The 13,170-nt window shown below is 38.9% G+C and overlaps 1 protein-coding gene across 1 annotated transcript in view; it reads left to right on the top strand.

Moving 5' to 3' along the window:
• TENM1 (teneurin transmembrane protein 1) overlaps positions 1 to 13,170 on the top strand; it is a 570,964-nt gene that overhangs the window by 73,562 nt on the left and 484,232 nt on the right. The window contains exon 3 of the mRNA XM_004587672.2: positions 1,558 to 1,614. Within this exon, the coding sequence (XP_004587729.2) occupies positions 1,558 to 1,614 (57 nt within the window). The remainder of the gene's footprint in view (positions 1 to 1,557; positions 1,615 to 13,170) is intronic.

The following is a 13,170-nucleotide window of genomic DNA, read 5'->3' as shown; positions in this document are numbered from 1 at the left end:
AGGAATGACCAAAATTATGTAAATACAGTACTAGGTGATTGATATTACCAGAACATACTCTCCCTTATCTCCTGGCATTGGGATGTACAGCAAGTTCACCGGGATGAAAAATTAAAATAAACTCTCCTCGCCCAACCCTCGGCTCTGCAGTTTTATCCTATACAACACTTCGAGAAAGAGATTTATTTGTAGGTGATGAAACTATTCTAAATAATTCAGGATAGTGGGTAATGATTGTAAAACTCTGACAATAAAGCCATGAAACTGTATGGTATAAAAGGATGAATAATATGGCATAAGAGTGATATTTCCACTTACACCCATTATTATTTAGAAAAAAAAAAACTAAAAAACGCATTGGACCTTGTGTGATGACTCATTGACTAAAATTCACCTTGCAAGTGTTAGCATCTCATATGGGTGCTGGTTCATGTGCCAGCTGCTTCACTTCCCATCCAGCTCCCTGCTTGCAGCCTTGGAAAGCAGTGGAGGATAGACCAAAGCCTTAGGAGCCTGCACTCACATGGGAGACCTGGAAGAAGCTCCTGGCTCCCGGCTCTGAATCAGCTCAGTTCTGGCCATTGCATCCATTTGTGGAGTGAACCAGCTGATGGAAGATCTTTCTCTCTGTCTCTCCTTCTCTTGGTAAATCCAATCATCCTTTGCAATGAAGATAAATAACTCTAAAAACACACACAACTACATGAAGAGTGTTAAAATTTCAGGAATCTGGAGCTGTTGGTCTGGCATATGTGGTGAAGTTGCCACCTACAGTGCCTGAATCGCATTTGTGTGCCAGTTATCATCCTGGCTGCCTCACTTTCAGTCCAGTTTCTCATAAATGTACCTGGGAGACCAGCAGCAGATGACCCAAGTGCTTGAACAAGCCTGGACCTGTGTGGGAGACATAGGGAAGCTATTCACTTCTGCCTGGCCCACTACTGATACTTGTGACCATTTGTGGAGTAAACTGGAAAATGTAAGATACTCATTCATTTCCTCCCTGTCTCCCTCTCTCTCTCTTGCTCTGCCCCTGTCCTTGCTTCCCTCTCTCACTTTATCTCTCTGTTGCTATCTCTATACCCCCTTCTTTAATTCCTTTATCCCCGTGCTCTCCCTCTCTGTGCTGTTTCAAATCTTAAATATTTTTACTGGGAAGACGCATCCACAGAAACGGGGAGAGACAAAGACAGGGTTCTTGCACCCGCTGGTTCACCCCCCCCACACACACACACAACCACAGCTAAGCCAATCTGAAGCCAGCAGTGAGGGGTTCATTCCAGGTCTCCCCTGTGGGAGCAGGGGCCCAAGGACTTGAGCCATCCTCCCACTGCTTTCCCAGGTCATAAACAGAGAGCTGGACAGAAAGTGGAGCAGCCCAGACTACAGTTAGTGCTCATATGGGATGCTGGCACTGCAAGGCGAAGGATTAGTCTGTTGAGCCACTGTACCAGCCACCGAATAATACATCTTAAAAAAGCAAAATAATAAGGTAAAATTTGAGGAATCCAAGATGATCCAGAACAGGATTAATCAAGAAAATGTTTCATTTTACAGGTTTTAAATTCTCTCCTGTTTGTTGTGACATGGAGGCTCAAGGCGGATCTGCTCAAGGTAAGTATTCCAAATATCTGACTGCAACAATTTTTATCTCACACCACCCCTAACACCCAACTCAGCTGTCTGACATCAGCATGCTTGCCTGGGCAGTGAGTCTCTCTCGGAGACTTACTACTACTCTGGCTCTTTATTGTTTTGCTTTCCTCAAGAAAACACTGTTTGTGACCCTTGTTGGTGAAAAGGAAGCAGAGTGGGGGTTCGGCAGAAGGCCGTGATAGGCTTCCAGAAGGATGAATACACTGATTTGCCATAGTGGCAGTCATGGAAATCAGATTGGATTTGGTTTGGCTTCATGGCTTCCTTCATATCTACCTGTTCTTTTTTTCTCCTGTGCTTTTCCATGGCTCTAGCTATTTATTCAGTGTAGTTCAGATACTGTCATAAATTCCCCATGTCATCTAGCAGATGGCATTGGTCTTTTCCTGCAGATGCTGCTGGCTTGGCTTTAGAGTCTCATTTCATCCATATCATCAATTATCAATAACACCTTTAAATTAAAATTCATTATTTTTTTGTAAACCTGCATTTAGATTGTGTCATTCCACAGTGGGGTGAAAAGTGATTTAAAGATGTTTTAATTTTTCTCTCTGTTCTTAAAAGACACTGCATGACTTAGGTTTCCTAAAGGTATTTCCAAAATTATTTCTATAAGGGATTGTGTCTTTAACTTCATTAATTGATGAAACGCTTTCAGTATTTGCTTTTGCCTCCTCGTTCCATAGCCTAATTGGAATGGTTGCTCTTAACTGGTTGCAGAATTATAGTAACTGCCAAGTTCAGCAATGAAACACTTTGAGTAAAAGTGTTGAGCTGTAAGAGAGACTATCACGTAATATTTGTGAGTTTGGATTTCTAGACTATCACGGGGATATAGTGTTCATCAACACACTAATACATTATGCTTCTTTTCCCACACATTTACCTCAAGTAATACCATGTCATCCACAGCTGTGGGTGCTTAATTATCTATTAATATGCAAAGTCACTCAAATTCACTTCTTCCTGGAACCTGTGTCTAGTCCATGCCTGGGTAACACTTTGAAAACAAACATGTTTTATTCATTCCATTGCTTCACATATCACTTTACTAAGAACATTATAATCAGCAGACTAATGCTAGAGTATACATTTTCTGTTCCCATGATCACTTGGTATTATTATTTTCCATGATATTTTCCCCTTTCTCCCCCTTCCACCTTCCCCATTTTCCCATCCCTTCATTTCCTCCCGTATTGTTACAGTAGCATAATACTTTAGTAACAGCTACAGATTTAACATTCTGCTATTTCAGTGTCTCTGGGCATTGTAGTTATAGACAAAAGTAGAAAATCTTGCATCATGATCACTTGTAATTGAGCCCTACATGGGAAACTGTCTACTTGGCCACAGTGACTAATCACTAAGTTGTTACAGCTTCAGTACTTAGCCATGGGACCTCAAGGAGAGTAAGCATGAAGGAAATGGTAAATGAGCATTACTCTCAGGAGAAAATTCAATGGAGTGATAATATATTTTGAAGGACCTTCTCTGATCTTGGGAAATTTTCATAAGGCTATAAATGCTGCAAAGCTCAGACCTCTGATTATCTAGCACACAATGCTGACAAGTGATCCATGGGCATTTACCAGAAGGAATTGACAGTTTCACTGATGACTGACCTCAGTGATTAGCATGTACCTTAGTAATTTCATTTGTCCATATATTGGTCTGTATTAGTAGCTACATCTGAATAATCAGTTTTCAAGAATATATTTTTTCATAAATGCCCTGAATGAAACATTTGGGGCATGAAACATGAAGGTGAAATTCTTAAACAAGAAGTTAATTGAAGAGAAACAGAGCAAATGAATTTATAAAATCCAACAAAGTATAAATGACAAAGAAATTATTCATACAGAGTCTTGATGATAGTAATATTTCTATGCAGACAATATTTATTGAGTACCTACTGTTTGCCAAGCCCCATATTGAATACTGAGAATGCATGGAAAGTGAATAATGCACAGTAACCAGCCTCAACGACTTAAAAATCTAGTAGATGAGATTGATGCTCTACTAATTAAGGTGGTTTGTTAGTGGTAACAGAAATTCATTTGACTTAGCATAAACAAAAAAATATTAAAAGGATATAAAAATGCTGCAAGAGGCAGAAACCAAGAGTTTTAGGCCCAGAAAGAAAAGATAACAGAAATTGCCAGGACTTTGTGTTTTGCTCCTTAACACGCCATACATCCCTGTCCCTGCAGATTTGGATCTATCCCTCTACACGCAAGACAGGAATAAAGCCCCAAACAGCTCCCCAGTTTGCATTTGTTCTGTTCAGAATATAAGTTAATATAAACATGATATTTTATGTCTATTACTAAATTCCTAGTGAACAGAATCTTTTTCCAAACTTGAGTCAGACTGTCAGCTATAATGAGAAAAGTTGAGTAATATAATATTGCTTTCTGATATCCCACTCATTTGATCCATTTAAAAAATAGATTTACTTATTTATTTGAAAGGTAGAGTTACAGAGAAAGGAGGAGGCTAAGGAGAAAGATAGGAAAAGAGCTTGTCCATCAACTGATTGAATCCCCAAATAATTACAATAGCCAAGGCTAGGCCAGACTGTTGCCAAGAGCCCAGATTTCAGTCTGGATCTTCCACGGGAGTACAGGGGCCTAAGTACTTCTGCCATCTTTTGCTGGAGATTACCAAGAAGTTGGACTAGAAGTGGCAAAGGTGAAACCCAACCTGGTACTCATTGGATGTTGTCATCTCAGGCTGCATATGTCACTCAGAGAACCACAAAGTCAGACCTACTTATTTGACTCTTAAGATATTTCCCAATGCAAGACACTTACAAGTGAGCTCAAACATACAAATAAATCAACTGTTGATGATAAGACGTTAATTTTCGTGACTTGTGTGGTGGCATAGTGGTCTAATCCTCCACCTGCAGCATCCAGTCCTGGCTGTTCCACTTCCTGTCCAGCTCTCTGCTTATGGCCTGGAAAACCAGTGGAAGATGGCTCAAGTTCATGGGCCCCTGTAAGAGGTGCAGAAGAACCTCCTGGTCCCTGGCTCCAGATTGGCTCAATTCCAGCCATTGCTACAATTTGAAAAGCGAACCAGTGGATAAAAGATCTCTCTTTCATTTTGCCAAATAAAATGAATCTTTTTTGAAAAAAGTTAATTTTAATAGAGTCAATGAGCAGTGTAATAGAAAATCTGCAATGTATCCTAGAGCACAAAAGGATGTTGAACCATTTGTTAACATAAAAATGTATTAATTTAGTGGAAATAAGCAATGATATCTGTACAGCGACTGGCTCAGAACAGCACTGGTGTAAGATAGACCTAAGTTTCATGCTCTGTTATTGCTATTTACTGTCTATTTGTCTTTGGCCAAAGGACTACATCTCGTTATTTCTATCTTGCTATCAAATGGAAAGATTTCTGTTAAGGGTTCTTTGTGTGGCGTACAAAATGAAAAGGTGGATATACTTCTAAAGCACTCTGTAGCATGTCTGTTCTACTTGAATTCTCAAGAAATGCCAGTTATAGTTAACAATTGCAATGTGTTGTGTACATATTGTAGGGTGGATGTCATAGGGCAGAGTGTTCTCAAAGATGAAGCAGCTATGCACTGGGACTACTGAAACCTGTGGTGTCCTGGGAAACTTTCGAGCCTAACAGATCTCTGACTATTCTCTGTTCACTGAAAGTGTTTCACCTGTCTGTAATTGCGCACTGTTCGGTAGTTAGCTGTCTTGTTCTGAAGACACATCTGGCCGAGCTTTACTCGCGCTGTTCTATTTCATGTGGTCAATATAGTAAACCTTTAAGGGGCGGATCTGTGATTTTTGAAAATCATGTAAATGAGACAAATTGCATGTATTTCTTCTATACAGTTTAGACAGAATAATGATGCTTTTCAGATACCTTTCCTCCCTCACTACCATCCTATTCTTTCTTCCTTTATTGTTCTTTTAATTTTCAAAGTAATATACTTTGAATTTGCTTTATAATCCCAAGCGTAACCTTTTGCCAAGTAAAAATTTAACAAGTAGTAAGAAGAATCACTGTTCAAGAGTGTAGACAAGGGCTCGGCAACGTGGCCTCGTGGCTAAGGTCCTCGCCTTGATCCCATATGGCCGCTGGTTCTAGTCCCGGCAGCTCCACTTCCTCTCTATCTCTCCTCCTCTCAGTACATCTGACTTTGTAATAAAAATAAAATAAATCTAAAAAAAAAAAGAGTATAGACAAAATCTATAAATAGGAATTTCCACTACTGAGAAGCTCTGTTAAAGTCCATGATTGCTGGACCTTGTGCCACTCAAAGTTACAGGTAAGAACCCAAAAAATTCATACTTCTGTACTGCCTACCACAGAGCCCTGTTCACACAGAATGTGCTACTATTGAATGCCATAGCATCATAGCCATGCACATCCCTTTATTATGTCCTAACTGTTTGAATGGAACAGCTTGGATTCTGAAAAAAAAAATGAGCAGGTCTGACCCTTGGGCTTATTGAATGACAAGTAATAATTGTATCCTAGTGAGCAGTTACTCCTTCAGCTATTTCGACCACTTGGGACCACTCATGCATGCTGAATGGAGAGAACTTGTTTGTTTTTATTTTCTTTCCTTTCTTTTTTTGTAGTTAAGTTAGCCAGGTTGCTTCTATAATAGTAATAACAGTTACTCAGGAAACATATGAATGTAGAAGGAAGTGTTTGAAACAATGCAATGACTCAATAATAGCCTTGGCAGGATCCCTGTCACATGATGACATCCTAATGGCTCTGGGAAACCATTAGGCACATATGGGACAGTGCGATGGACCTTGTGACAGCTCCATGTTACAGGATCAGAGGAGGTGTGTAAGTCATCGGGAGTGCTTTATGTGTGGGTAAGACACTTCTGTGGTGACTGTAACCTCTTTGATTTCAGACTCGTTCTGATAGTTAAGTTCAGATCATCAAGATGGATATAGGAAGTTAATATTTTCAGTAGGTAATTTATTAACAGTGCATATTTGGTATCAAAGAAGTGTGATTTGATAGTTTAAAATTAAAGCAGTGAAAACAGTTATAAAGTGAAAGAATCTGGTCTTTACCCCTCTTGTGCCACTCTCAGGAATATACAAATGTGATCACATACACAAAATTTAATAACTTTTTTTCTGTTTGTTGTATGCCAGATATTTTCTCTTGCATGTAAGATGTATCAGCCTCATTTTAATGGCTGTATAGTATTCTGTGTATGTAAATATACTACTTGTGCTGACTCCTGTGTTGAAGGCCACCTAGATTTCCAGAGCTGTAACACTAGCATTGTGCTACATTGTAATACTAGCATGTGCACTACATTTCCTGTGCAGTTCCTTTTGCATACCTGTGGAATAATTACTTAGAAGCAGACATGATAGGCCAAGGATATTTGCATTTAATCTTTGTATTGGATACTACCTAATTTCCCCCTTTAAAAAGAACTACCCGTTTATCTTGCTGTTTTCACGTATCCTTATCAATACTGGAAATGATGAGAAATGTTTCTGGAATGGAGAGGGGACACTGTTGTGATGCAGTGATTTAAGCTACTACTTAAAACCCCTGCGTCCTATTATCAGATTCCTGGTTCAAGTTCCTGCTGCCCTGCTTCTGATCCACCTTTCTACTCGTGTGCCTGTTAAGCCAGTACGTGGTGGTAACCCAGTACTTAGGCCCCTGCCATCCAAGTGGGAGACCAGGTTGGGGCTTCTGGATACAGGTTGTGCCAGCCCTGGCTAAGGCAGACATTTGCAAGTAAAGTAGCAAATGGAAGACCCCGCCCCTTCCGGTCCTCTCTCTCCCCTCCCCTCATCTCCTCTTCATTTCTTCTTTCCTGTCATTGTCTTTACCTCCTTCTTTCTCTCCCTCCCTGTTATCTTCCCTTTTAAATAAATTTAGAAAAAAAATGTTCAGGAGTAGGCATATGATACAACAACTCAGATGCCGCTGAGGCCAGAATTTCCGTCTGTCTCTGGTCCGTATTCCAGCATTCTGCTGATGTGCCATCTGGGAGATACATGGCTCCAGTACTTGGGCTTCTGCCAATCATGTGGGAGGTCTGGATTTAGCTCTTGGCTTCAGCCTGGCCAAGCCCTAGCTGTTGTGGACATTTGGGAGAACAGCACCTGGAGATATTCGTATTCTCTCTCTCCCTTACTTCCTCTCCCTCCTCCCTCTCGGCCTCCATCACCTTTCCTTCCTCTCATTTTCTCCTCTCTCCCTCTCCAGCCCTTTCCCTCTCTCTCCCTCCTATCTCTTTCTCCTCCTCCCTCCCTCACTTTCCCTCCTTTCCCCTCTCTCCGTCTCTTCACTACTCTGTGTATTTCAAATAAGCAAACTCTTTAAAAATATATATATATAAGATATATTTATTTTTATTACAAAGTCAGGTATACAGAGAGGAGGAGAGACAGAGAGGAGGATCTTCATCCGATGATTCACTCCCCAAGTGAGCCACAATGGCTGGTGCTGCGCCAGTCTGAAGCCAGGAGCCCAGATCCTCTTCCGGGTCTTCCACGTGGGTGCAGGGTCCCAAGGCTTTGGCCCATGCTTGACTGTTTTCCCAGGCCACAAGCAGGGAGCTGGATGGGAAGTGGGGCTAGCAGGAATAGAACCAGTGCCCATATGGGATCCTGGCGTGTCCAAGGCAAGGACTTTAGCCACTAGGCTATAGCACAGGGCCCTAAAATATTTTCAATGATCTGGTATATAAAAGTGGTATCTCTTTATGCTGTAATCTTATATTCAATTATGAATGTTCTTGGGCATCTTTTTATATGTTAATTTCAATTGAAATTTGTTCTTTGAATTGTCTGTTGACATCCCTTACCCACTTTACTGTTCATAATCAATTAAAAACAACAACATGGAGAAAAAGTGGGCATAGATAATATAAAAGAAAATGAGAATGTTTCTTGAGCCTATGAAAAGCTGTTTAACGTCACTCTGAAGAGAAATTCATATGAAAGCTATAATAAATCATCTGTCACCTTTAATATTGACATAAAAATGTGACAATATACCTTTTAGTGAAAGTGATTATATGTATATAAATACAGTCTCATTGAAAGAAAATATCTTGAAGAAACATATCTGCTTTTACCAGCACTTGCACTTCTTGAATTGATCCTGCATGTATTGAAGGGGCATGCAAGTCGACGAGGGCGTTCACTGTAGCATTATTTGAAATAACAAACAGTCATTGATAACCATCAAAGTGTTTATCAGTAGAAAAGCACATAAATAATTTGTTGTATTCCTGCAGTGAAGTGCTCTGCAGCTTTAGAGGTAATGAGAGGCTTGTGGTAGGAGAAGTGGGATGGCTCAGGAGGAACTGAACAGGGAATTTCACCTCCATTAACGTCCTTATTTATTCATTCATTTATTTATAATAAAATTATTTAATTAGGCCCTTGGGTAAATGAATGCATTTATATTGCTCTTTATACCCTTTTATGCATATCTAAAATTTTTAAATGAACAGATGCTGATAACATGGTATATATTAAAATAGAGCAATCTTCTTCAAGATGCGTTATTAGACAAAAGCCACAGGGTTTCAATCATTGTGTATAGCAGTGACACTTTTTTCCTCTGACACTGTTAGAAATACATTTACATTATAAACAAGTCCATAAGGAGTCCACCAGTGAAAGCCAAAATAACCACCTCTATTATGAGCTATGCACTTAAAAATATTCCACTTTTATGTATTTGCAGTGTTAATTATGATACACTAAGTTCAATTCATAGCTTGCTAACAAGTCACAAGCTCCAGTTGGAAAACAATTGAAGTATATTTTTACATTCTGGGTGATTTGGGTGTGGCTGTATACACACATAGTCGCATACAAATACCTTTCTCTGGAAGTATTCAAAATATGTAACTGCTTGCATTAGTGGATGGGAAGTAGGTGGCTATGCGACAGGAGCTTCAGTTCTTTTTGAAATGTGTGTTCAGTATTGTCAATTTTTAAGTCTGATGTTTAAAATGAAAATGGTATCACTGAGGAATGAAAGTGACTCACTTATTTCTCAACCACTATTTGTAAAGATTATTTTATTTGAACGTCAGAATTAGAAAATCTTCCATCCACGGTTTACTCCCCAAATGATGACTATGACCAGAGATGGATTAGTTTCAAACTCAGAGCCAGGAACTTATTCCAGGTCTCCAACATGAGTGCAGGCTCCCAAGGCCTTGAGCCATCTTTTCCTGCTTTCACAGATCATAAGTAGGGAGTTGAATCAGAAGTGAAGCAGGGGGCCCGACGTGGTGGCCTAGTGGCTAAAGCCCTTGCCTTGAACAAGCCAGGGTCCCATATGGGCGCCAGTTCTAATCCCAGATGCCCCGCTTACCATCGAGCTCCCTGCTTGTGGCCTGGGAAAGCAGTGGAGGACAGCCCAAACCCTTGGGACCCTGCACCCAAGTGGGAGACCCAGAGAAAGTTCCTGGCTCCTGGCTTTGGATTGGTGCAGCACCGGCCTTTGCAGTCACTTGGGGAGTGAATCATCAGATGGAAGAGCTTCCTCTCTGTCTCTCCTCTGTATATCTGACTTTGTAATGCAAATAAATAAATCTTTAGAAACAAAAAAAAAAGTGAAGCAGCCAGGTATGAACTGGAACCCACATCAGATGCTGATGCTGCTGGCAGAGAAAGACTTGTGTAATAGGGCACTGTGCCAACCTCTCAGCCAGTTTTTAAACAGCCAGCAGTTTCTACTTACAAAGATCTGATCTTTGCTATATTTTAAATTTAAAAAAATTCTCCCCAAAATAAGAATCTCAATACTAGGAAATACTCACTTTGTGATAATCCTATTTTAGCTTTCAATTTATTTAGCATGACTTGATTGCGTGTGTGTGCTGTCTGAAAAGAAAGGGGAAAAATTATTAGATTGTAGCTTTTTTCTTTTTTTCAGCACCATTAAGCCATTTGCTAATTTTAATGTTCCTCGTAATATTAGAGCCTCAAAGTAGAGGGGAAATTTTTCCTTTACTTGAAAAAAATTACATTTGGAAGTCAGATTTCTCTTCAAGGAAGCCAAGCATGGAATTGATACTCCTCAGTGGATAAGCAATGCTCTTTCAAGGTTGTCTGTCATAATTAGTAATTGCAAAACAAAATGGCAGGTGCAGATTTTAAAACTTGCCTATAACGTATACTATACCATATTCTTTGAAACCAAAGCTTGTATTTAACAATTCAACAGTGTATACACAATTGTATTTTCACAAACCATTGGCTGATTATAAATACTGTTTCTAAGTTTTGCTTCATATAAGTCCATACTTTTTTCAGTTTTAAATCACTATTGTCTATAAATCTGTTTCAGTACTTTTCATGTATTTTGATGATTATAAGTGCAAACCTAGGTTTTCTGAAATAATGTACCCCTTATTATCTGGCAAGTTTATGTTTGCTGAAAAGATCTAAAGCAAGTGATTGCTTGGGCTGCAAAAAAATTCTATGTAATCGTGTAATCTGTTTCACTGTGAGAAAATTGGCAATCTTATAAAATAATCCAAACATGTTTTTTTTCCTGAAATATTTTATAAATGTGGGTTAACACTGCTACATAGGGACCAAGATAAAAATATACACTTGTAAAAGATTGATCCATTCCTTGAATAAATTTTGAGTGCTTTGCAGATTCTACACACAGCTTCCAGGATGCCATGCTCTCTTCATATTCATCTTAATAAACCCTTCTCTACCTTTATTTTTCCGATTGGTCCACTCCCCTCTGACTCTTTAATGTTAGCATGTCTCAGAACTCAGTTCTGCGTTAGTTCAGAGCTTGGTTCTGGAGTCTTCAGCATTTATAATGAATCAGTGATATCATATGGTCCTAGTATTTAATGCCTTTTTAAAAATTATTACATTCCAATAGGTTTTTATACATTATTAACATATGTATATTTCAAGGCCTGTTTACAGCATTAATGACTGAATCATATTGGCATGTTTGTTTCCTTATTTCTTTGTGTTTGGAGCCTTCAGGCACCTAGTTCATCATAAAATATACAAATAATTGCTGTTACACTCAGCGCATCATGCTACAGAACATTAGAATACATTCCTGCTAGCCAACTGTGCCTGGTTCCCCACTGTCCAATGTCCACCTTCCTACCTACCTTCCTTCCCTCCCCACTGTTCCAAGCCTCTGTGAATCACAAATGTACATTCAGATCAATATACTATTTTAGCTTCTTCAAATGAAAAAGGAAATACAGTGTTTCATTTTATGTATCTGGCTAATTTCCTTTTTAATTTTTTATTATTATAATTATTATTAATTATTTTGTGATACAGTTCCATAGGCTCCGGGGTTTCCCTTAGCCACTCCCCAAATTCCCTCTACTCCCACCCCCACTGATTTTTCCAATACTGTTACAGTAGTAAAGTTCTTCATAAGCAGTCATGAGTCCTTCATTGCGGACATGGAAAATCACAGATTCCAGCATCCAATTGTGAAGTTATATTTCAATGTTTCATGGGGAGTCCATCTTAGAACTGGAAGCAGAGATGCATACTGCATTGTATCCTCACATCTGGATATGATAGTCTCCATTATGCAGTAGCTATACATCACCTTAAATGAAAAAAGCCACAAAACAAAATGAACAATAATGAAAGTAGAAATATACAATGCCATGAAATTAAGTAACATGCTACTGCATGACTAATATGTTGCTGAAGAAATGAAAACCAAGAACCTTTTTGAAGAAAATAATGCTACTGTATGACATGTTGAGCCAGTGAAGAATTTAGTATGAGGCAAAAAAAAAAAAAAAAACTGTTTTGAAGAAATTAAGCTAAAAATAGAAACTTTAAAATCCATGAGTCATAGTTTCCACTGATATTTGTTGGTGAGATGTGTCTCCTGTAGAAAACAGATAGTTGGGTTTTGCTTTTTGATCCAATCTACAAATCTATCCCGTTTGATGAGTTTAATCCATTTACATTCAGGGTTAATATAAAAAGGTGGTAATTTGGTCCTGTCATTTGAGCAAAGGGGTGTTCATTGATTTAGTTTTCAATTGTTATTTTACTAGGATGTTCTTAACATTTCCCTTTGGTTTTGGTGGGTGCCATTCCTCTTCTCTGTCAAGAGAACATCTTTAAGTGTCATTTGTATGGCAGGGTTGGAAGAGGCAGATTCTTTCAACTTTTCTTTACTGTGGAAGTATTTTATTTCATTTTCAAAGACAAAGGAAAGCTTTGCTGTATGTATTATTCTGTGCAGACATTTTATTTTTTTTCTTTTAAAATCTGGAATATGTCACACCATTCTCTTTTGGCCTGTAGAGTTTCATGTAACAGGTCAGCCATGAGTCTGATTGCCATTCCTCTATAGGTCAATTGATTTTTTTTTATCTGCAAATTTAAGGATCTTTTCCTTATGTTTGATTGAAGAAAGATTGATTATTATGTGTTGAAGTTCATGCTTTGTCAACCCTATTGGGAGTTCTGTGTCCCTCCTGGATGTTGTTTCCCAATTCTT

This window comes from Ochotona princeps, chromosome X, assembly GCF_030435755.1.
Source record: "Ochotona princeps isolate mOchPri1 chromosome X, mOchPri1.hap1, whole genome shotgun sequence".
In the NCBI taxonomy this organism is placed as follows: domain Eukaryota; kingdom Metazoa; phylum Chordata; class Mammalia; order Lagomorpha; family Ochotonidae; genus Ochotona; species Ochotona princeps.
The sequence above is the reverse complement of the archived record's forward strand: the minus strand, read 5'-3'. Positions and strand labels throughout refer to the sequence as shown.